General features: G+C 35.2%; 2 protein-coding genes across 3 annotated transcripts in view; one reads left to right on the plus strand and one right to left on the minus strand.

Moving 5' to 3' along the window:
* Positions 1 to 20332, plus strand: part of LOC136039212 (soluble guanylate cyclase 88E-like) — a 244514-nt gene extending 224182 nt beyond the window's left edge. The window contains exons 11-14 of the mRNA XM_065722741.1: positions 4189 to 4321; positions 10428 to 10535; positions 11975 to 12262; positions 19788 to 20332. Of these exons, the coding sequence (XP_065578813.1) occupies positions 4189 to 4321; positions 10428 to 10535; positions 11975 to 12262; positions 19788 to 20203 (945 nt within the window). The 3' untranslated portion in view covers positions 20204 to 20332. The remainder of the gene's footprint in view (positions 1 to 4188; positions 4322 to 10427; positions 10536 to 11974; positions 12263 to 19787) is intronic.
* A 1678-nt stretch (positions 20333 to 22010) lies between these two features.
* LOC136039218 (catalase-like) overlaps positions 22011 to 23449 on the minus strand; it is an 85452-nt gene continuing 84013 nt past the window's right edge. For both annotated transcript variants that reach the window (XM_065722754.1, XM_065722763.1), the window contains exon 10: positions 22011 to 22305. In XM_065722754.1, the coding sequence (XP_065578826.1) occupies positions 22189 to 22305 (117 nt within the window). In that variant the 3' untranslated portion in view covers positions 22011 to 22188. The remainder of the gene's footprint in view (positions 22306 to 23449) is intronic.

A 23449-nucleotide genomic window follows, 5' to 3' on the forward strand; every position in this document is an offset into this window, starting at 1 on the left:
CTCCACCCTGATATACTATTACTGGCCATCTGGACCCCTCTAGTATCCCTTCATCATCCCTAAGACATTTTCCAGGTTTTTCCTTAAAAATCAAATTTAGTGTGCAAAAGGGTAGCGGATACTTGTCACCGATTTCGAGTTCAAAATGCTTCAAGTTATGAAATGTATTTATGAAAATATTGATGAAGCGTCAAGTTCAAGTTCCCTACCATACTTGTTGAGTCGCTGCAGTTGAAAATAAGATAGCGACAGAGTATTTACAAAATGAACCAAGTTACAATCTTCATCGAAACCATAGACTTTGCGGTAATCTTTATCAAAAACCTAAAATCCTTTTCCCCTTTCATATATTAAAAGCAGATTTTTTGACTCTAGAGAGATTCAAAAGACATCACAATAACCTATACAAGTATATTTTACTTGCAATCAGTGTTTTAGTCGCTTTGCATATGTCATTTCATTGCTTTCAAAGAGAGGCCATTAAGTTGCTAGAGCCCTTGAATCTACCTTTGAATAGTATTCATATAGAAAAATTCAAATAGGTCAGGGAAGTGAATTTGCTGATCAACATGTAAGAAAGGTTTTATGGAAGTATAATAAAATATTCTATCATCGTCATAGCCCTAAAATAAGCATTGGCTAAACGCTTGATAAGAATAATGAAGAACAATTCGACGTTTAATTTCAAAATATTGTACATTGGAAAATATTGCCGCTTTTATTCAAGATTTTGACATTTTTCTTAAACGAAATTCCAATGAAATTGCTTCGAAGAGAAATTTTAATGTTGATAGATACAGTTTGAATCAACTGGAAAAGTAATATTTTTGAAAAAGGGTCCATTGAAATTTTCACAGTGTCAAAAGTCAAAAACATTAAACCCATAACGTGTCAGCTATGTGATATGAAAGACGACGAGATTCTTGGCAGTTTTTATGATTATGAAATAAAAAAAGTTAAACCACTGGAATTTGTCAAATTGAAAGATGACAAAGCCTTGAACTACAAGGGTAACAGATAGTTGCTTTTTTGTTGGCTAGGATACAACTCTGATTTTGATTCTTAAATTGCCACTGAAGACGTTCACAGTACCTAAAGATTTTTGTGTAACATTCATGTTCAATGTCTCTGATTCCATTTCTGATTATCTGAATAAAACAAGTGATTTTTGGACAAAACTCTCCCCAGCCATCAAATTTGAAGGAAAGTATGAACTTACTCTTGTTGATTGTATTCTTAAAAATGCAAATGATATCCTGAGAATGGATCATAAATCTATGTATATAAAAATAAGTTGTCTGTGTGTCTGTCGAGTGACGTCATGTTTGTGTGTCGACTGACGTCATGTTTGTCGACTGACGAAATTACAGACCGGGACATCGGGACACAAATGACGACCAGGACACCGGGACATAGGGAATATAAATGACGACCGGGACACTCAAAGAGAAAGCGACCGGGACACAAGGAATGTTCGATTAGCAGTCACCATCAACAAAGCACCGGGACACAAATGACGACCGGGACACAGGGAATATAAATGACGACCAGGACACTCAAAGAGAAATTACAGACCGGGACACCGGAACACAAATGACGACCGGGACAAAAAGGACGACCGGGACACCGGGGCACAGGGAATATAAATGACGACCGCGACACTCAAAGAGAAATTACAGACTGGGACACCGGGACACAAATGACGACCGGGACACAGGGAAACAACAACAATGGAGACGCCGGGGGCACAGGGGGATATATAAATGACGACGGGGACACAGGGAATGTTCTATTAGCAATCACCATCAACAACGCTCAAGGGCAATCATTAGAATAATGAGGTATAGATCTGAATACAGATTGTTTTTCCCATGGACAATTATATGTTGCATGTTCAAGAGTCGGTAAACCTGACAATCTATTTATATGCACAGACAATGGGATAGCCAAGAATGTTGTATATTCGCAAGTTTTACGTAGTTAAAAATATATATATATATATCTATCTATATTCACAGGTGGGACACAGGGACACAACTACAATGGCGCGTAACGACTTACGCGCGCTGGGGGGTGCTTGGGGGGCGCGAAGCGCCCCCACCAACTAAGTGTTGGGGTGGCGCGAAGCGCCACCCCAACAACTAGTATAATATAAAAGTAAGATCGAGCAATTTGCCAGTGTATAGGAGCGGATAAAATCACTTGTCACTGGCATATTACTGCACCTCAAATTAAAATACAAAGAATATGGTAGTATGACTGATTTGTTTTGTGCCATCAATAGAAAAATCTCTGATCGTAAAATGGTCCTTCACATTCAACTATAAAGTGAAACAAAGGAGAATTGGATTTTTTCTTCCATTAAGAATGAAATGATTCATCTCAACGATAATTTGAGAGATAATCTTGGTTTTAATCGGAATGTAATTGAGGGTGTAAGTGCATGAAGCACCTACGGTATGGAATACCTTATTTTTGCTGACTGTCTCCCCGGCTTCTCTTCTTACCATTATATATTTCTTTACGCATTTTTACGCATCATGGACAAATTTTCCACATGAATTGGAAATGTTTGGACTTTCTTCTCTTGTATGTAAAGTAAATGGAATTCCACTCTACAATTTATCCATTGATAAATCCTACAGGACCTTATATGAATTGCCGATAAAATCCCTATATCGAGATTCACAATTATTTGAAAATGGTATAACCAAAAAAATGTTTGCATAAACTCATGTTATCTTTGTATTAGAAAATCTTTTAACCACACCTTCTATGGTTTCAGCAATAGCTGCAATTTAGTGAAGTACTACTACTAACAACAACCACCGCATCACCGAGCCGCCTGAGACCAACACTGCTATGCAAGCTCTTCTTCCATCCAAATCTACTCAAAGCCTCCCTTTTTACACCCTTCAAAGAAGTTCCCGTTTTCTTTATATCTTTTTTTATGACATCCTCCCATCCAACCAATGACGACCTTCTTTCTCTTTAGCCCTAGACGGTTGGTCGAAAAGGACAATCTTCCGTCAATCTGTCATGCTTCATCCGCAAAATGGGCCCTAGCCATCTCAACCTTTCTTCCATTATAGCCCTAGAAAGCGGGATTGAACCACATTTTTCGTACAGTCAACTGTTTGAAATACGGTCAGTCAGCCGGGTACCAAGAATAATCCGTAGGCAATATCTCTGTAAGACATTTAGAGATCTCTGTAAGACATTTAGAGAATCTTCACCCGCCTTTAAGAGCCCCCATGCTTCTGAGCCATATTTGACAATTGCTATCACAGTATCTTCCAAGTAAATCTGTCCAACTGATCAATCTTTTCGTTACCCAAAACCACCTTTTCATCTTAACTCATTCCTAGCCTGAGTTAATTAGTCCTCTTAACATTAATTTTTAAACCTATTCAAGCACCCTGAATTTCCAAAATCTCCAGAAGCTCATTCATTTGGGCCTGGGCCCCCTCGCCCCAATGTTTTCGGGAAATGTAATTAATAAAATTAATTAATAAAACAAAGTCCATAAAAATCGTTTTAGTTTTAGCAAAATCTCCCACGATTTTTACTTAAATTTGTACCTACTGCATAAAAAGGCAAACCAGGCAGACAAAATTGGTTGGCCCTTGCCCAAACACATGGGCTAATTCCGCCTCCTCTTTTAAGATAACAATAGAGCCCTTAAGGTCTTCTTAGTACAGCAATTCTTAAAAAGGTGATAAGGACTGGGCAAAATAAGAAGACGAAGGCTGGTATGAGAATTGGCAAATCCAGGATACTACCTGCTTACTTTAAGTTATGTGGTTTATCTGATTTCTTTTTCATTTAAATTTATATGAAAAGCATAATGAAAAGCAAAAAAGAAAATGAAACTAAAAACTTAACAATTGTACAAGTTGATCTTTCAAAATTGCAAATATATATCCTAACTAGCTATTAAATCCTCCCCCCCCCCTTTCTTCTGATAGAATGCTATTGATCAAGAAAAGTAGTAAAAGAAAGCGATGGAACTTTAACCTCCCAGGGGCACTAATTAACAAATAATGTAGGGGGAAGGCAAGAAGATTTTTCAATTGTTTTTTATGAAGGCACAAAAACCGGTACTTCTCAAATCTACGGGGAAGAATTTTTTTTTCAATTTCGAATTTGGCCTTTAAGAAAAATTATAATATTGGTTAATATTTTTAGGTTGAAACTATTGGAGACGCTTATATGGTAGTTGGCGGCGTGCCTCTTTGGTATCAGGAACATGCCGAAAAAGTTTGTGATATGGCCCTGGACATGGTAGAAGGAATAACTCATATCAAAGACCCTTCGACTGGTAACTAATCTACATTTTTTTTTCCTTTTTTTAAACTATCCAAATTTTTCTAAAATTCCAGTTTTTGCTGTCAACTACAATTTCTGGGTAGTAAATTTGTCGGCTGTCAATTTTTCACAGAGTTTTATTTCGTTTTGATTTTTTTTAGATTTTTGCTCACATTTTTTAAGTTTTGTTTCTAAAATCATTTTATACAAATTTTAAAATTACTTTTTAATCACAACTAGATTTTCTACTTGCACAGAATAGTTTAAATAATAACACGCCTGAGCAGTTACACTGTAATTGCTTTGATGATTTTTGTCGTTAAGGCTCTTTTGGGATTCCTGATTTTAATTTATAAAGGCAAGTTCAGATTCCATACCAACACATGCCCGAATGCCGACTTAATATAATAAGTAAAATTAATCGACGATTTAATTAATCCATTCTTCCTTCTGTACTGCGTGGATATAAAGACCTTTAAAACCCGAAAGGTAAGGAAAAAAAAAGAAAAAAAGAATGAACCAAAACAACTCAGAGGTTAGCCTGAAGAAACCAATGCAGTTAAGATCTCCACTATGTTAAAAAAATAGACAAAAAGGCAAAACCCAAGACCTGGAAACAAACCCGAAACTAAAAAAAAAAAGAAGAAGAAGAAGAAGTTCAAAGTTGTGGCTTACAGAAAAACTCTAATTTAATTTTGGTGTCAAACGAAAAGTTCCAATATGAGCATATATTCCTTCCTAGCATTTACTGAAGATTTAATTATTTTATCCATTTAAAATCTAAATCAAAAAGCCGATTTTTACATATCCAATTAATAGTTCACAGTAATCCTTACTTCTAGAATCAAAATTCTGGCATAAATGTTAAAACCAAAATCATACCTATTTTCTTCACTTGTAATTCTTATTTATGCGTTCGATATTTGTGAATCATGGACAATCGAAAGCAATATTTAGTAGTCACTCTGTAGTAAAAGCCTGTAAATTCCAATAGCCATTCACTGAAAAATACAATCGTTACAATAAACAAAAATATATTGGCTGAACCTACCCTCCTTTCCATGGAGATTTTTCATCCCCTCTGCAGCTAGGAATTCAAACAGATCCGTTGCTCTTGCAAAAAAAACATTTTTAACATATATTTATTAGTGGTGAAGTTTTTATTGCTTTTCTGGAAGATTTTGAAATAGAAACTTTCTGTATTTTTTCTTAAGAAGAAACTTTTATTAAAAAAGAATGAAAGATAAATGAAATATGTTCTTAGAGACTATCAGAAAAAAAGGACGTTGGAGAGCATCAACTCATTAAACTAACTTTTGGCAAGAAATATATTTACTTTAACCAGTATCTGTTTACGAGAATATTAGAAAAGGAACAGCAGTAAAGCATTTTTAAGTTATAAACTTAAAAAAAAAATTGAATCATAGAGCCACTGCCAAGAAAGTATTTACGACCGATTAAGAAATTACTGGTTTACTTCAAGAACCGAGTAGGTTGCAATCAATAATGGCGTGATAAATCAAAAATTCTTTTCATGGGTGTAAAGCCTATAATAAATATGTGAATGTGACTAATAAATTCAGTTTCAATTACTGAAGCTATTTTAAAACTTTTTTTGCACTAAAAATAGATTGGTTAGGGTTCTTATCAAAAAACTTACCAGAATTATATTTGGTCTTCTTTGCTTTGTCTTCTTTGCAACTCTTCGAAATTATTTCATTCAAACCTTTAACAATTGCCGGATTTTCGTAAGTGAAACTTTTACACTTCAATTATGAAGGACCCTTTATACTCCCTTTCAATCTTAGCAACCAGTTATGTATGTTTAGAGGGGATAATCTTACATTTTCAGGATGAGTAGATAGAATCAATTTCCTTTTCAGGAAATTTACAATAGCATGTGTAAACAAGCTATTCAACTCTGTTGATAGTTTATTACATTCTTTAGCCACTGAAAGGCTCTAAAGAGGTTCAAAGTTTCCTTTTCCAGTAAAAATAGCTGATGTTAAAGCTAACCAAGTTGAATTTCTGTCTTTTTCATACTGATTATTCTTAAGTCTGTCAATGAACCAGGTTTCAATTTACGCACTGATTCTGTAACGATTTATAATTCTAAAACATTTTTCATTCTCAAAGAAAAATCCACCAAATTAAGCACTTTTATTCTGAAAGTACGGAGAATAAAGGCCGAAAGTTATAATTATTCAAGTTTCGTAACGCCGTGAAAAGTTCTATTTCCCAGTCAAATGTAACGGCGATCAATAGCCAATGATAGTCAATATTTATTAGATCAAAAGCTGACGGCACCGAGCACTGGGCTATGTTTTTGGAATTCATATATGTGCAAATCAAGTTAACAAATAATCTGAATATAAACATCAAGATATATTGAGGTACATTTTAACTATACACAGGATGTGTTTATATATAGGATATATGAAGACCAAGTAGGCTCTTTTCCTTAGGATATTTGAAATTTAGGAGGTAAATGTATCTCCCCCAAATTAATGGAAGGGCTATTCAGTGAGCATTAGAAAACTTGGCTTTAAAAATGGATTTTCCGAGGCATTCATTGGCCCCACCATAAAGGAAATCTATTGGCCTAAAGGAAATATATTTAAACCTATGAAGTCTTGAACAAGCCAAATCAGTCAAATGAAGCTTGCAAATAATTGAGCCAGCCGTTGGGTTTATGTCAACAGAGCTTCAGAGGTATTATTCTAGTTTTTGAAATTTCTCTACAGCTGCCTATTTTATATTACTTACTTGGTACTATTCTCGACCTACTCTGAAGAAAAGTACTTTTGGGGAAGGAGAGGTCTCCTTCCCCACTCTGTGGACCTGGCTAAAGTGATCAACAACTCGTACATGCTTATTACAGCCACTGTCTGTTAACGTTTTATTTTCGTGTAAAGCATTGGGCAAAAATATTGGGATTTGTGCCTATGATTTTGTGCCTAATTACGAATAGCAACTAGTAAGTCTAAACTACCCAAAAAAAGAAAACATTCTTTGCTTGCAGAAAGTAATGAAAACTGTCAAACACTCAGCACCAAAATGATAAAGTAAGTCTCGACTACCACGAAGAAATTTGATTAGGTTTTTCCTAGATTACTCCTTGGTTAGATAATTCACAGGGATTTCACTTGAAGCTGAAGAGCCTCAGATTTCCCATTTATGTATAGTAAGGTCAACTTTAATCACATTGGCAATAGGTCTACAGAACCTAATTTAGGGACCAATTCATATTTTGAAAAGCACTGGCTGAATCTATTTTTTCATATAAAAAGTGATATCGAAATCGGCAATTCTTAAGGCCGGACGCTCCTCCAGAATTTATACTGCCTGTTCAGTTCTTTTTCAATCGCGGCAAATCACACAAATACTCAAGGTTATCAGATTTCACTGCCGTCATTAAACTCAAGGGGTTTCTCACTGAAAATTACGATTAATGTATATTCATTCTTCGTAATTCGACAAGTAAATAGGAATATTTATTTGGAAAAGAACTATTATTCGAGGAGAAAATTAGGGAAATTGTTATTCGAGATTTTTTTTTTTGGAGGAGGGGGGTTCAACTCTTACGAAAGAAATACCAGGAAAACACAGGAAAATTAAACATTTCGCTGAGAAAATTAAGCATTATACAAATTTAAGGTGGGTGAATCCCTCGCCTGCGTGTGTGCCTGTGGTCTGGTCATCATTATTTGCCAGGAGACGCGGTATAAAATTGTGGAAATTACAAATAAAAAGTACATATTTTCGGGTTTTTACTTCATGCAGACCTATTTAGAAAAATATAATTTAAATAATTGCTCGCAGCGAAGTGACAAATTTATTTCATGTTATCAAAAAGTTCGTGGTAACGAACTGTACTAAGGAGCGACCCGGCTCAATAGTAACCAAAACTCTAAAAAACGGATTTTTGAAACCAATAGCTACATGAACAAAATCGCATTTTAGTGCTGACTTTAAATATATGAGATACCTATCTAAATTACGAGTCTAAGAAAAATTGCCTCATTTTAGAAAATAGAGGGAAACACCCGATAAAAGTAATAAAACCAAAGTTACACCCATCTGAATCAGCCTATCAGGGAACCCTACCGTGGAAGTGTTAAGCTTCTATCAGCAAGCATAGCAATCTAGAATGCAAACCCGAAACAGGTTTTATAATTATTTTGGAATTATAAAAAAAATAATTGTCGGCTTTAAGATTTGATTATGCCAAAATATTCACCAGATTTTTTTACTTCTATTGACATAAAAACCGCCAAAATCACTAATTCAGGAACGTCAGGCAAACTCCAAATGTTTAACATGGGAGGTATAAGAAGATTCTTTGCGAGATTCTCCTGCCTTAAGCAACGACTGAGCTTTGCATGTCGTCCGAATTATAGCTACACAACAATGGAATGCCTCAATTAACAATGTAAATACTAATGATAATCATACTTTAGAACTATTAATTTTTTCATATTCAGCTTATCAGAGAATCCTGCCACAGAAGCTTCTAGCTCTTATTTAGAAAAATGTAGGACATAGCATTTTTTTTTTTTTTTTTTTTTGAGAAGAAAGATAATGGACACTTTTTTCTTTTTCTTTTTTTTGCTGGGGTAATCATATCAAAATAGTGGTCCTAGAAGATCAGTAGAGGGTGCATTGGATGGAAATGAGAAGTTTTAGTGCCCTTTTTAAGTTACCAAAAAGATTAAAGGCCAACTAACCCACTCCCATGCCCTTTTCCCCAAATTTGTCCTACAAAATTTGGAGATAGTCATCTTGTTCAGTACAGTTGAAAGATCCTATAACTATGTCTTTAGGGGTAACATGAACCCCACAGCCATTGGGGAGAGGTCTGTAAGTTTTGAAACTTGCACATTGTAAACGGATAGTATATCTTATAGGGAACTATAAACATTTTTTTCGGGTGGAGATTTTGTGCATGGGGTGGGTATCCATATAGAGAACTATCCTTTGGGAGGGATAATTTTCCAGGGTGAACTTTTATTCCTGTACGAAATTCTCTTTATTTGTTTTAGTTTCCCCTCTGCATCTCAATTTTGCATATGGAGATGTTCCTGGGAAACTATCCGGAGGTTCTTTTCTGTGTTTTTGGATTTCCGGGGAAAATTTCCATGAAAAGGGCATTTCCGGAATGATGGGGAAAACGATTAGAAATTAAAGTCTTGTTCAAATGTAAGCATACAAAGGAGAATTCTTCAGGCTGAATCGTCCGCAAGAAAGTCTATAGCGGGGGCGGGGGATTTTCATCGATGATGGAACTTTCCGGAAGGAATTTTGCAGGGAAACTTAGACACTAAAGTGTATTTTATATGGGAGGAACTTTCCAACGAGGGTACTTCTAAAACGCTTTTTTCAAAGTTCTAAAACACTTTTCCATAAAAGACCGAGGTATTGAGGAGGGGGTAAACCTCTCATATACGGAATAATTTCTGTTCATTTTTAGTTTTAATGTTGCTCCTTACTTTCAGTTAAAAAAAAAACTGTTTTTTTATTTAATCCACTAAAAGCACACAGTAATCTTAATGGTTTTACTTGAACACAAATGTTATTTGAGCTAGAACTGAGTAGCCACAAAATCAGTTAAAGTAAATAGCGACAGCGTCCACACTGCCTCTCTATTACTAACAACAAGTAGAACAATAGAGAAATGTTTGTATATGACAGTGGAATTCAACTTTAAATGAATATTTCGGCCATAGAGCTAAGGGCTGTCATCAGCACGTCTTAAGGAAAAATTTGAAAAAGAAACTTACATTGATATTCGAACTTTAAAACTAAAAATGTTTTTTTGAAAAAAAAAACTTTTAAAACAGCGATAGCATCATTACCTCATCTATTTTCATGGTCAAAATTCCTGAAAGTAATGATGCTAGGGTTGTTTTAAAAATATTTTTAGTTTTAAAGTTCGAACTTTAAGGTAAGTTTATTTTTCATATTTTTTGCTTATGTTTTGCTGACGACGGCCCTTGGACATAGGTCTTAAACATTCATTTAAAGTTGCATTCCACTGACTTATAGAAAAATTTCCCTGTTATTCTACTTGTTGTTTATACCAATTTAAGTCAAGTTTAGGCTGATATTTTTATTTTCAGGGAACTCAATCCGAATACGAGTTGGAGTCCATTCTGGACCAGTTGTTGCTGGTGTAGTTGGGCTTAAAATGCCTAGATATTGTCTTTTTGGGGACACCGTAAATACAGGTATGTCATTTCTTTCTCGTTAAAAATGAAATTTTTTTTTCAGCTTCTTAATTAGCGTACATATAAACATTGGTAAGATGCTTTAGCAATATATATATATATATATATATATATATATATATATATATATATATATATATATATATATATATATATATATATATATATATATATATATATATATATATCAATATTGAGATTGCTTTCATTAGAAAGAATCGGCTTTGAAAACTGCACGACCCGTTATAGCTGGAAGAATAACCAGATTAAAAATTTGCTTTGTTTTTTTTTTTTTTTTAACCTAAAGAGGCGTTTGATAGTCATAGTATACCTATTGTTCTAGTCTTAGTGAACAGCAGACCCCTAATATATCAAGGGTTTTGTGACTATTTTCTATAATAAGCTACTTTTTAAATAATTCATACGAGTTTTTGCCTCCCTCCGACAGGCTTGCTACCTGTTCTTGTAAGAAAGACCCAGCAACAAAAAACGCCGATTTGACGCCCTATGCACCATCAATTGCTCTTCACTTTCATTGAAAAAAATAAACATACGTATAAAACTCCGTAAGATGTATATATATTTCAATACCAGAAAAATGGTAGGGGTAGGGTATCATACTTATTGTGAACGTATCATAAAAATTTACCTTTAAAGCTAGTTATTTGAAAATATTGTCAGGTACAGATTCTTTAATGAATAAATAAAGTTTGGGGATAAATTCTTTTAATCTTTTTAAAGAATGGTTTGGATATTTCTTATAATGTTTGATAAAGAGAAAATAATCACAAAAATCGATATAGCCAGGGTGATTTTCAACTACCTGAAAAAAAGTGAAAGCACAAAAACAGACATTTCAGCCACGAAGCCAAGCTCAAATACAAACCTCAGTGCTCAAATACGAAGAAAAAAAAACTAAACACATTGGCAAAATGGCACAAATAATGGATTAAAGATTTAATCCTCTTATCCTCTCATATCTTATACGGAGATATATCCTAAGCAAATCCCCGGCATTATAGTAAAACATGCCACTAGCAAATACACAATCATTAGCAATTTGGTCTTTAATAAATCATGCAAAAATAGTTCTTACTTTAGTAATCCATGCTTTCAAGTTTTAAAATCTTCACTTTTTGGGGTGGCTTGACTCTAAATTCGGATTTTCCTATACAATTGAATGTGTGTCAACACTCTTGTGTAACAAGAATATTAGAACTAGACTTACATTTATTTATAAGATTGTGAACGAAGAGCAAAATCAGGAGAGAGTAAAAATTACTAACAAACTGAAGAACGAAGAATCAAGTAAGAATAGCTTGTAAGCTTGGTGAGATGATGATAATAATAAAAATAGTTTTTTTGTCAGTACTGACAATTTTCTCACCTTGTTGGTATGTGTTAATCTTTAATCAATATCAGAAACGTATCCATTCTAGCATCAAGGATGGAGTCAAACAGTGAATCATTGAAAATTCACATTTCCGAAACAGTGAAAAACCTCTTACACGACACCTATAGAGTATCAGAAAGAGGGGAGATTCCAGTCAAAGGAAAGGGAAGCATGAAAACCTTTTGGTTACAGTCAAAAAAAGGCAGGAAACCATTAAATATGGACAACCTTTTGAATGATTCCCCAACAGAGGAAAGTCAGAGAATGTACTCGCCAGTTACATTCAAAGAAGTATCGAAAACCTCAAGAATAAATTCAGCTGCTTCTAGAAGATGTAAGTACTTACTGTTTTTTTTTAAACAGACTAGCCGTTTTTGAAGTAACAGAAAGCAAAATATTACGTAAAATGCAGAATGCAGTAAATAAATTTGTAATGATTAACTGAACAATCTAGGGTCTATTGAATGTTTTGTATAATTTCACTTCAAATGCAGTTCAGCGGACAACTGAAATTGAAGCACATTCCTTAGAAAAGAATGATTTTCTCCTTTTTTCGAACTTTCAGCGTTACTGGTCTGACTTTATCTTGGCTTTATATTCAAGGTCATCATCTCACAATTTTGGTCATTTTTTCATTGCAAACCCGCCTATTCTTCCACTTGAAATCTGATCATAGGCAGCGCAATAGTGCTGCCTTCGTAAAGAGCGATGTGGGCGCAATCGATTAGTTTTATTTTGTTTTTGGGGTATTCTTAGACCAGGGTGCTTTGTATCGAAGAAGTTGTCGTAGAAGATTCGAAAAGGGCTTATTTGGTTAGAAATTCTAAGGGCTAATGCCCTTTTTAATAGTCAAAACTGAGGGCAACTAACCCGCTCCCACGCCCATCATTTCCCCAAACACACCCAATCAAAATTTTGAAATAGCAATTTTGTTCAGCGTAGCTAAAATCTTCGGAAATCATGTCATTGAGGATGACATCCCCCCCGCCCCTGCAGTCCTAAGGACAAGGTTTGCAAGTTATACCCTGGGGGTATATTAGGTTTTTATAGAAAGTGTGTTCGTATAAACTTTGGAGGGGGCTCATTAGATTGGTAATCAGAAGTTCTAGCGCCCTTCTTAAGGTTTAAAGTGGTCGGAGGACGGATACCTCCAACACCTCGTATTTTCTGGAAATGCGTCTAATAGAAATTTTGAGATGACCAATTGTGGTCGGAGAAACTTCGAAAAAAGCTCATTCGATTGAAAAATGAACGGGCTAGTACCCTTTTTAATATTCAAAAGTGATTGGAGGACCACAGGCCCCCCCCCCAAGCCCATCAATATCCAAGACGCATCTAATCAAAATTTTAAGATTGTTTAGCGCAGTTTAGAGGTCTGAAAATTATGCCTTTGCGGATGAAAATCCCACCCTCCCCCCATAGTCCTCAGCACAAGGGTTGTAAACTATGCCCCGAGGGCATATAAGGTTTTATGGAAAGGGTGGTCGTATAGACTCTGGAGGGGTTTCATTGATATAATCCGATGTTCTAGCGCCCAGTTTAACAGTCAAACTGATCGGGGTCACCCCCCCCCCAGATCGTATTTTCAACAAATACACCCGAAAGAAATTTTGTGATGGCCATTTGTTCAAAAATGGTCCAAAGGTCATATAATATGGTATTTGGGGTTGATAGAATTCTCTAGAGTCGCGGGGTAAAGGTTGTAAGTTATGCACCAGGAGCATGTAAAGTTCTTATGGAAGGGGGTGGTATTTTGACCTTTAGAAGAGTTTCATTTAATTGGAAGTGTATAGTTCCAGTTCCCTTTTAAGAGTCAAACATCATGGAGAGATACTAGCCCCCTTCCCTGACATCCTTTTTTCCCGAAACGCATTCAATTGAAATTGTTAGATAGCCATTTTGCTACCAATAGCTCAAAAATTATATAACAATGTATTTCGACTGGACGCAGTCCCCCCGGCTTATGGCCGAGACTCTATCTATGCAAGCAATAAGTTTCATGAAAGAAAAATCAGTTTTAAGAGGAGAAAATCAATGTAAAAGTTTACGAAGAGAAAATGAAAATGTAACAAATTCCAGGAACAAAAATCAGCACTCAACAAGTTCCACGAACAAAACATCAGCTCGCAAAAACTTCCAGGAACAAAATTAGTTTCAGGGGGGAAACCTCAATGTAAAAGTTACAAGAAGAGAAAAAGCAATATGCAACAAGTTTCACGAACAAAAATAAGCATGCAACAAGTTCCACGGAAAATCTCAGGGTGCAACAAGTTTCACGGACCAAAATCAGCACGCTAAATGTTCAATAGACTGAATCACTTTCACGTGGATAAAAATCAATGTAAAATTTCATTAAGAGAAAAAAATCAACGTGCAACAATTTTCCCTAAAAAAATCAGTATGCAACAAGTTCCACGAAAAAAAAAATCATGGTGCAAGCAGTTCCATGAACCAAAATCAGCACGCTACAAGTTACATATACAAAATCAATTTCAAGTGGAGAAAAATCAATGTACAAGTTCTGTGAAAAGAAAGATCAACATGGAACAAGTTCCACGAACAAAAATCAGCACGCAAAATATTAAAACAACAAAATCAGTTTAACGAGGAAAAAAATCAATGTAAAAGTTTCAAGAAGAGAAAAAACAACATGCAACAAATTTCACTAACAAAAATCAGCACATGACAGGTTCCACGAAAGAAAATTACTATGCAACAAGTTTTACGAAAAAAATTCAGCAGCCAGCCAATGAACAAAATAAGCTTCCACGAACCAAAAATAGCACACTACAAGTTCCAAGAATAAAATCAGTTTCACGAGGAGAATAGTAAATGCACAAGTTTCGTGAAGAGAGAGATCAACATGGAACAAGTCTCACGAACAAAAATCAGCACGCCATAAGTTCCAGAAACAAAAATTACCACGCGAAAAGTTCCATGAACAAAATCAGTTTCACGAGGAAAAAAAAATCAATGTACAAGTTTCACGAAGAGAAAAAGCGGCATGCAATAAGCTACACGAATAAAAATCAGCACGCGACAGGTTCCACGAACGAAAATCAGCACGCAACAAGTTCCACGATCAAATATCAGTGCACAATAATTTCCATGAACAAAATTGGGTTCAAGGGTAGAAAAATCTATGAATAAGTTTCATGAAGAGAAAAAGCGACATGTAAAAAGTTCCACGAAAAAATCAGCATGCAAGAAATTCAATGAATAAATCTGTTCAACGAGGAGAAAAATGTACAAGTTTTATTTAGAAAAAATCAACATGCAACAAGTTTCACGAACAAAAATTTTCAACAAAAAATCAAAGAACAAAATCAGTTTCACAAGGAAAAACATCAGTGTACAAGTTTCACGATAAAAACAAGTTTCGCGAAAAAAATCAGCAGGCAACAAGTTCCATATATAAAAATCACTATGAAACAAGTTCCACGAGCAAAATTAGATTGACGAGGAGAAAATTCAATGTTCGAGTTTCACGAAGAGAAAAATCAACATGCAAAAAGTTTCACGAAGAAAAGATCAGCATTTAGTAAGTCCTTCGAACCATATCAGTTTCATGAGGCGAAAAAATCAACGTACAACGAGTTTCACGAAAAAAATAAGCACGCAACAAGTTCCACGAACAAAAGTCAGTAAGCAACAAGTTTCGAGAACAAAAGCAGCACTTAAGAAGTTCCATGAACAAAATTTGTTTCACAAAGATAAAAATGTACGTATGTAAGTCTCACGAAGAAAAAAATCAACATGTAACAAATTGTATGAAAAAAAATCAGCAAGCAACAATTCAACGAAAAAACCATTTTCACAAGGAAAAAAATCAACGTACAAGTTTACTTAGAGAAAAATCAACAGGCAAGACGTTTCACGGATGAAAATCAGCACGCAACAAGTTCCATGAAAAAAAAATCAATTTCACTAGGAGAAAATCAATACACAAGTTTCACGAAGAGAAAAAACAACATAAAACATGTTTCACGAACCAAAACTCAGCACGCAACAAGTTCCACAAACAAAATCGGCACACAACTAGTTCCACAAACAAAATCAGCACGCAACAATTTTCATGAGCAAAATCATTTTCACTGGGAGAAAAATCAAAGTAAAAGTTCTACACAGAGAAAAAATAACTTACAGCTAGCTTCACGAGCAAAACTAAGCACTCAAAAATTTTCACGAAAAAAAAGCAGCAAGCAACATGCTCCTAGAACAAAATTTGTTTCACGAGGAGAAAAATCAATGTACAAGTTCCACGAGGAAACAAAATCAACCTGCAACAAGTTAAACGTAAAAACTATAGTACTCGACAATTTAGTACTCGAACTATGCGCATATTGAGCTTCCTGTCTCAGAGGCAGTAATGCCTTAATGCGACGCATTGGTTTCTAAAGGTGCAGGTAGTCCTACGAAATAGTCCTCCTGTTTCAGAGGCAGCAATGCCGCACGGTTGTGCATTGGTTTCTAAAGGTGCAGGTAGCCCTTCAAAATAACGGTTAACATAGACAATTATTTTAGCCAAAAAGGCTGCCCCATATCAAAGTGACGTTTTAAGTTATCTCGTTGTGCAAAATAACTGTTCTAGCCAAAGGAAGACCAAAAAGCTATTGTGTGAGAATTCTGACATAGTCAACTATGAACCCCAGTTTCAGAGGTGGTAATGACGTACGGTGGCGCATTGGCATCTAAATTTGCAGGTAGTCCTACAAAATGAACGATTTACATAGACATTTATTTTAGCCTAAAAGTTTGTCCCCCAGCAAAGCATTGTCTTCAACCGATTGTTGGTGCAAAACACAATCCTAGCCAAAAGAAGTCCAAAATGCTATTGTGTGAAGATTATGAGATAGAAATTAGATTTAGAATTATCGAAAAACCACACTCATTTCGAACCCCAGTTTCAGAGGCAGCAATGCCGTACGGTAGCGCATTCATTTCTAAAGGTGCGGGTAGTCCTACAAAAAACGGCAACATCGACATTTATTTTAATGCTTCATATAAGTAGATGATCCGGTTGAAGCTTGAAAAAATTGCGTAGAGTTGTATTTAATATAGCTTCGGTTATTACGGAGAAGGGTTGGTGATGATCCCTTTCGCTTGGTGGTTTTTGGTCCCTTTTTCCTGTATTTTGAGACAAACTTAGATCATTCTCTAAGAAATATCTACAAACATTCTCTAAGAAGGAGTCTTATCTTATGTTTTAAACACGTTTATATAATTCTCTAAGAAAACATATCTACAAATTCTTTATGAAATACCCTCCAAAATACCTCGATCATATCGCTAAGAAGGGAAGAATCCCTTTGTCTGGTTTATAATACCCTTGTAAAGCATTACTTAGCAAGCGCCTGCACTTCAAATATAAACAAACTCCAATAATCGATTTTCCTTCAGCATCTTAATTATTGCAGTCATATGAAACACGTAATCAATAGCTTAATCATTCTGGTAAGCGGGACATGGGAATTCTCCGCGTGTGGAGTTGATTATTTAGTAGAATCTATTTCCTGAAACATAATATTAGAAATAGATTGTTGGTCTAGCTGTCTAGGGCACAGTTCCATTGGATGGAAATGGCCCTTTTGAATCCCAATGGCGGCAAAAATCTTTAGTTAATAAAAGTTCTCTGAGTAAAACCCACTGAAAGAAAACGAGATCTTTTAAAGTATGTTGTAACATCACATGCGTGCACCGGTGCACCGTCATTACGTAACATCCACGTCTGTTCCTTCCTCATTTACGAGCAGGGAATCTCCCATGGGGGTTTAAAGACACAAGTCACGTGTGAATGCGTCATCCTTAACATAAATAAACATTTTTTTTTATTAAGTAAGAACTAAGAAAATCATGAAGAAAAATGTCTTGAAGAAAAACAACTTAAAACCATCTTGAGATGTCATGGAACGTCTTGAAAATCGCCTTGAAAAAAATGTCTTAGAAAAACGTCTTGAAATGTCTTGAAAAATGTCTTGAAGAAAAATGTATTAAAAAACTTCTTAGAGTGTCTTGAAACATCTGGGAAAAATGTCTTGAAGAAAATGTCTCAATTAAACTCCCCCGTTTGACTAGTTGACTCTAAGACGTCATATTATGTAACACCCCAAACTGTATTAAAGAACTTTCGAAGAAATCTTGGGTATAAAGAAGCCCCTGAAGGTTTTTAAAGAACAATCTTAGATATCGTGAAGTAAGAAAACCCTGAAGATTTTTCCCTGGCCCTACAGGTTTTTAAAAAGAAACTATGACGTAACATGCACCAGCATGTCTTAGAAAACATTTGTTATGTAGTAATATGTATCTGCTGGCTGTCGTCAGAATGACGGGATATGGTTGTGTTTAAAACTAGGACTGTCGTCGGAATAATAGGATATGGATATGCTTAAAAGTATGCCTGTCATAGAATCCATGGATAGGGCGGCCGTGGGATCCAGGAATATGTACGTCAGGGGGTATTACGGTGATACTGCTTAAATAGAACATTCTGTTGCAGCAAATCTTATATTTTAAGGTTTTTTATTTCAATGTTATTGAAGTTTTGGTTTCTATTGAGATTGATTGTCTCTTAATTATAGACTGTTTCTGCCATCTGTCCGATCCAAAGCTGCCTTAAATATGAGGGAGGGAGCTGCCACTCTCAGTCCTGATATATAAAGTAAAGGTTTAATTTTCGTTAAACTATGATTCGATCATCTTCAGGATGACGATCATTTTGATAATAGTACACTCTTGAAAAAACTTATATGAGGGGAGGGGGGTGTTGAAATATCAAAATGAATACTTTCTTTTTATGGTTTCCAAGTCAAGGTCTTGGAAACAATAATTTCTTATGGGGGCCCTCCCACCCGACCTACGTCTTTGTAGGTATGCATATGAATATTAGTTTTTACATAGCATCTAAGTTAGCTTTGCAATAAGAGGTGAGTTGTCAGAACGCAGCTCCCATTACAGGATTAGTCAAAAAGAAATTCCTCAAAATAAAAGAAAATTATGCCAAAATCATAACCACCTCCCCTCTTCTTCTATAATTATCTGAATTCCCAATAGAAGTGCACTAATCCAGAAACCTCAACCCCTTTGTCAAAGAAATCTTTTACTTATCATTCTCCCCCATAGCTAACACACAACTATACATCACGGTAACTAAATTCTATGAAGCTTAAAATGGATAAACTCAGTTAATTGAAACTTAAGTGCAATTATGTATGTTAAGCTTTTTTTTATAGACTGCATCAAGCCCTAAGAACAAACCGCACAACCACACGTTGTTAAGGCCTCTCAAACCAGAAAGGTGAGAATATGGCTTTTCACTAAAAATGGCATAAAATACCACTTTCCTGTTACGCAATCACTTGTTTTTACTTAAAGAGGGCAATGAAAATTTATTTTATGTTTGAGTAAGCCCTTTTGGTATCTTAAAACTATTTCGATACGTTCACCTCTTTAAAAAAAAGTAATCAAACAAACATGTATCCGGGACTCACCGTCCAAAGAATAACAACCTTATTTTCTAGAGCTTGTAGCCTTTGACAAGAAACCTTAAACTTAACACACCTTTGTTATTATTATAAAAAACAGTTCTTTTAATGCATAAGCTGTTATAGAATTTTGTCTGTTTAGAATATCGGTGGCTATTGACACATACTATTTTAAACATCTAACGCTCACCCCGAAAGTCATTTTTAGTTTTTAACTGTTGTGCTTGTGTGGAGAAAGCAGGAACCAAAAATGTTTTTAATGTTTTATCAAAACACCTTTTTATCTTATTCACAATTTATTTTATCTGCTCTTTCTACAAACAAAACAAAACAGCCCAGCACGAAGAATACTGGAACTCCATTTATATTCTTTTTCAGTTTCTGAGCCACATGCAGAGAAGCCTCAACAGAAAACAGTTTCCATTGAATCAGTGGAACCAGAAGCTTCAAAGCCCAAAATAAACCGAAGATTGAGCCTGGCACATAACGAAATACGAGTAATAAAACCAAAACAAGTCAGAATGCATCACCAAGTTATCGAAGTTCAAAACCGAAATTCGGGTGAAGTGAGACGCTACATAGTCCAGCCTGAATATAAAACTAATGACATAAAAGTCAAAGCCTTACCTCCCCCAGTAAAGAAAGGCGTAGTTGGTGTTCAAGTGAATCCTTCAGACCTAGATAAAACGAACAAAGCAAAGACTCTCGTGGAATCATTGGCAGTGGATGCTGCTTGTTGTTTACCTTCAGCAACTGCAGCTAAAGATAGCAGTGTAGCATGCACAATTTCATAGCACTGAGTTACAGCAGCTCTAGTCAAAATGATAGGTTATCATTTCTGTCTGTGTTTTTTAAAGCGAGAGAATTTTAACTTACCACGTGCGTTATTTATGACGAAAGATCCAAATAAAATTCAAACTTTATCATAATATTCTAATAGGCTTACTATATGATTCAGGATACGACGGCAATTTTAACCAAACATTATAAAAATGATAATTTACTGTTTGTATTCATTTTGTTTTTGGAACACTTGATGGTTTTCTAATGGAGGTAAAGAGCAAAGTTAAAACCTAAAACAAATGGAAATTATTGATTCCGCCTATGCAAGCACACTTATTGTCTATCTTCCTCTGTCTTTCTCTCTTCTGAAGAATAAAAATCTTTCCGCTCATCAGCATTTATGACCCGAACAAAATTAAGTAATAAAAGGTTGGTATATACTGTTTAGGGTTCTGGGGTATATAAAATCCATAAGAAAATTTGGTAAGAGTCTAGTTCAACTTTTTGAAAGGTACAGCTGTCTCTGAGTTTCCCAAATAATCATAATAATTGAATCTTTAATATTTAAAAAAAATTTTTACTCCTCCATTTAAAAGTGCTTTCAATGGTAGGTTTGCCCTCTTGCGTCAAATAAATGGAATTAAGACTTACTGAACTCTGCCACCCTAAAGTTTGATGATTACAAAGACCGCTACAGGGTCGTTCTTCTTTTCTAAATTCTAAATAAGAAGCTCATTGGTGAGATTTTACAAGTTTTGTATCAAATACATAACGTTAATTTCTGCTAATACCTCTTCATTTCACAAGTTTTATCTCTTTGAGTCTAACCTGATTCACAATAGCCTCAGACACAATCTAGCTTAATTCATATTTTAAACCGATTAAATGGCGGAAACATCCATTTTGTCACGGTAAATCAAGTTTCAAAATCTTAACTTTGACAGCTTTCTAGTTTGACAAACATATTCAGGTAAAAATAAGCTAAAAGCAGAAAACCTGGAAAGAACTAAATGTTAGAAGATACTTATTTCTATAACCGGATGCTTAGCTCCGACATTTTTATTGGGCAGGGGAGGGGCAGGAGGAGTCTATCCAGAGAGTCAAGGGATGTGGGCTATACAACAATTTGTTCTTCAAACTATTGGAGGGGGAACTGCCCCCCCCCCCTCCCGAAAATATGCCACTTTATTCAACGTTTACTCAGAAGAAATCAAAACATAATTCGTCTTTGACGAATCGTCTTTGACTATCTTAAAATTTTATAAGATGATTTTGGGGGGAAATGGGGCATGGGAGGGAGGCTAGTCGCCCTCCGATCTGTTTCGTCACTTAAAAAGGGAACTAGAGCTGCTGGTTTTCGTTTGAATCGTCCCCTCTTGATCTTCTAGGGCCATTAGTTTAACACGATTATCCCTTGAAAAAAAATATAAATACACAATCGTGATCTTCTTCTGGCGAAAAAAAAAATCCACATTTTGTATAATATAGCAGCTTGCATTTGACTTTTTGAGGGTCTTCCCCCTCTTTTTGAAAATCAGGCAATTTTTTCAGGCTCGTGGCATTTGATGCGGAACACTAAACTTGCTGAATATTATATATTTCTCCATAAATAGCCAAAGATTTTGATCCATCTTTTAATATCAAAATTCTGTTTATTAGAGTTTTAATTGCCATTGAGCCGAGTCACTCTTTATTTCCTGCTCTTTAGCACGAACTGTTTAAAGCACATCAAAGAAAATACCCACTACCAAGATGACCAAATAATTCACTTTTACATGAATCCTAATTCACCTGTGGTGGAACAAAAAAACAAAAAAATTAAAAAAAGAAAAAGAAACGTAACATATATTTTGAAGATACAATACATGAGAAGTTTTTTTTTAACGAATTAAGAATTAGAAGTCAGAAATAATAAAACTACCACCAAATTATGAAAGTTAAATTAGTTCTATAGTCACTAGTACGCTATATAATATCTAAAATTTGAGACAGATTTTCATTCCTCTGTTGTGCTTTTTCCTTCTTGTCTTAGTCTTTGTCTTGTGTTGAGCCCATCCTTAACATTTTGGCCAAGATCTTCACTTACTCTATTAAGATGTTCCAGCATCAGATTCTATAATACATTTGGCATAAACAGTCAATGCCAGAACAACTTTAAAAAAAAAATATCATATTCTGTGTTAATTAAATTCGTTATATATAGTCTATTTTCTTAGTCTAAGCAGTCTGTATTCTTAGGTTGTTTGGTAGAAATGGGGGTAGATTGTATCCGAGCCAGTGTAAATTTGACATAGGAGAGGAAAATAACAACGGTTATAGATTGATTTACTTTCATTCATGGCCTCCATTTCGCACCTCCTTAATTCTTACTTTGATTCCTTCTCTGCTTCCTTTACTTTTGTCTTATTTCACGTGATCTAAAACTTAAAAGATTCTTCTACCAAGTGTTTCCGATAGTATTCCTAGGTGTGTCTCTAACTTTCCTCTCTGAGACACTTTCTGCTACTTCACACACTTTCTTCCTAAAATTATTTCATCCATCTTCTACATTATATATTTTAAACTCTCAAGTTGCAATTCCAACAGTCCCTGGAAGTTTTGATATCGTAAATTATCGTCCAAGAGTCAACCAACGTCATAAATTCTCGGAAGGTAATTGCCCTTTTTAAATTTCAGCTTTAGATCAACTCTAGACACTACTAGATGGTGATCTTTATTTTTTGCATTTATAACAGCACTCCTATATACCCTAGTGTCGTCTCTCGATCCTGCCTGACTTCGACCTACAAATCTACAATAGCATGGTCAATAAGGTTGGCAGTCTTATCATTATGCGAGAACCATATTAACTTATGGATCATTTTGGATCAAATGCTTTATTTTTTGTAACTAAATCATTATACCTGCAAAAATGTAGCATTCTGTAACCGTTACTGATTTCCTCTCTAATTACTAGTTTACGCAGGTTAGGATACCATTTATTTCTATTTCCACCAACCAACCCAATAAATATACCATGTCTCTACCAAGGGTACAGTCTATTTCTTCCTTTAATTGTGTTTAAAATTCAGCATAGTCAGTCAGTTCTGCAGGGCATATATCACCATGACGGATACCTCTAACTATTTGATCATAAAATGAGCAACTAGAATTCTATTACAAATACATTCTCAAGCCAAGCAGGACTTGAGGCTTCCTGAATCATCATGAGCCCTACTCCCTGCCTGTGTACTGAATCCTTCCTACCTGAGTAAATC

The sequence above is a fragment of the Artemia franciscana genome, chromosome 2 (assembly GCF_032884065.1).
Source record: "Artemia franciscana chromosome 2, ASM3288406v1, whole genome shotgun sequence".
Lineage (NCBI taxonomy): Eukaryota > Metazoa > Arthropoda > Branchiopoda > Anostraca > Artemiidae > Artemia > Artemia franciscana.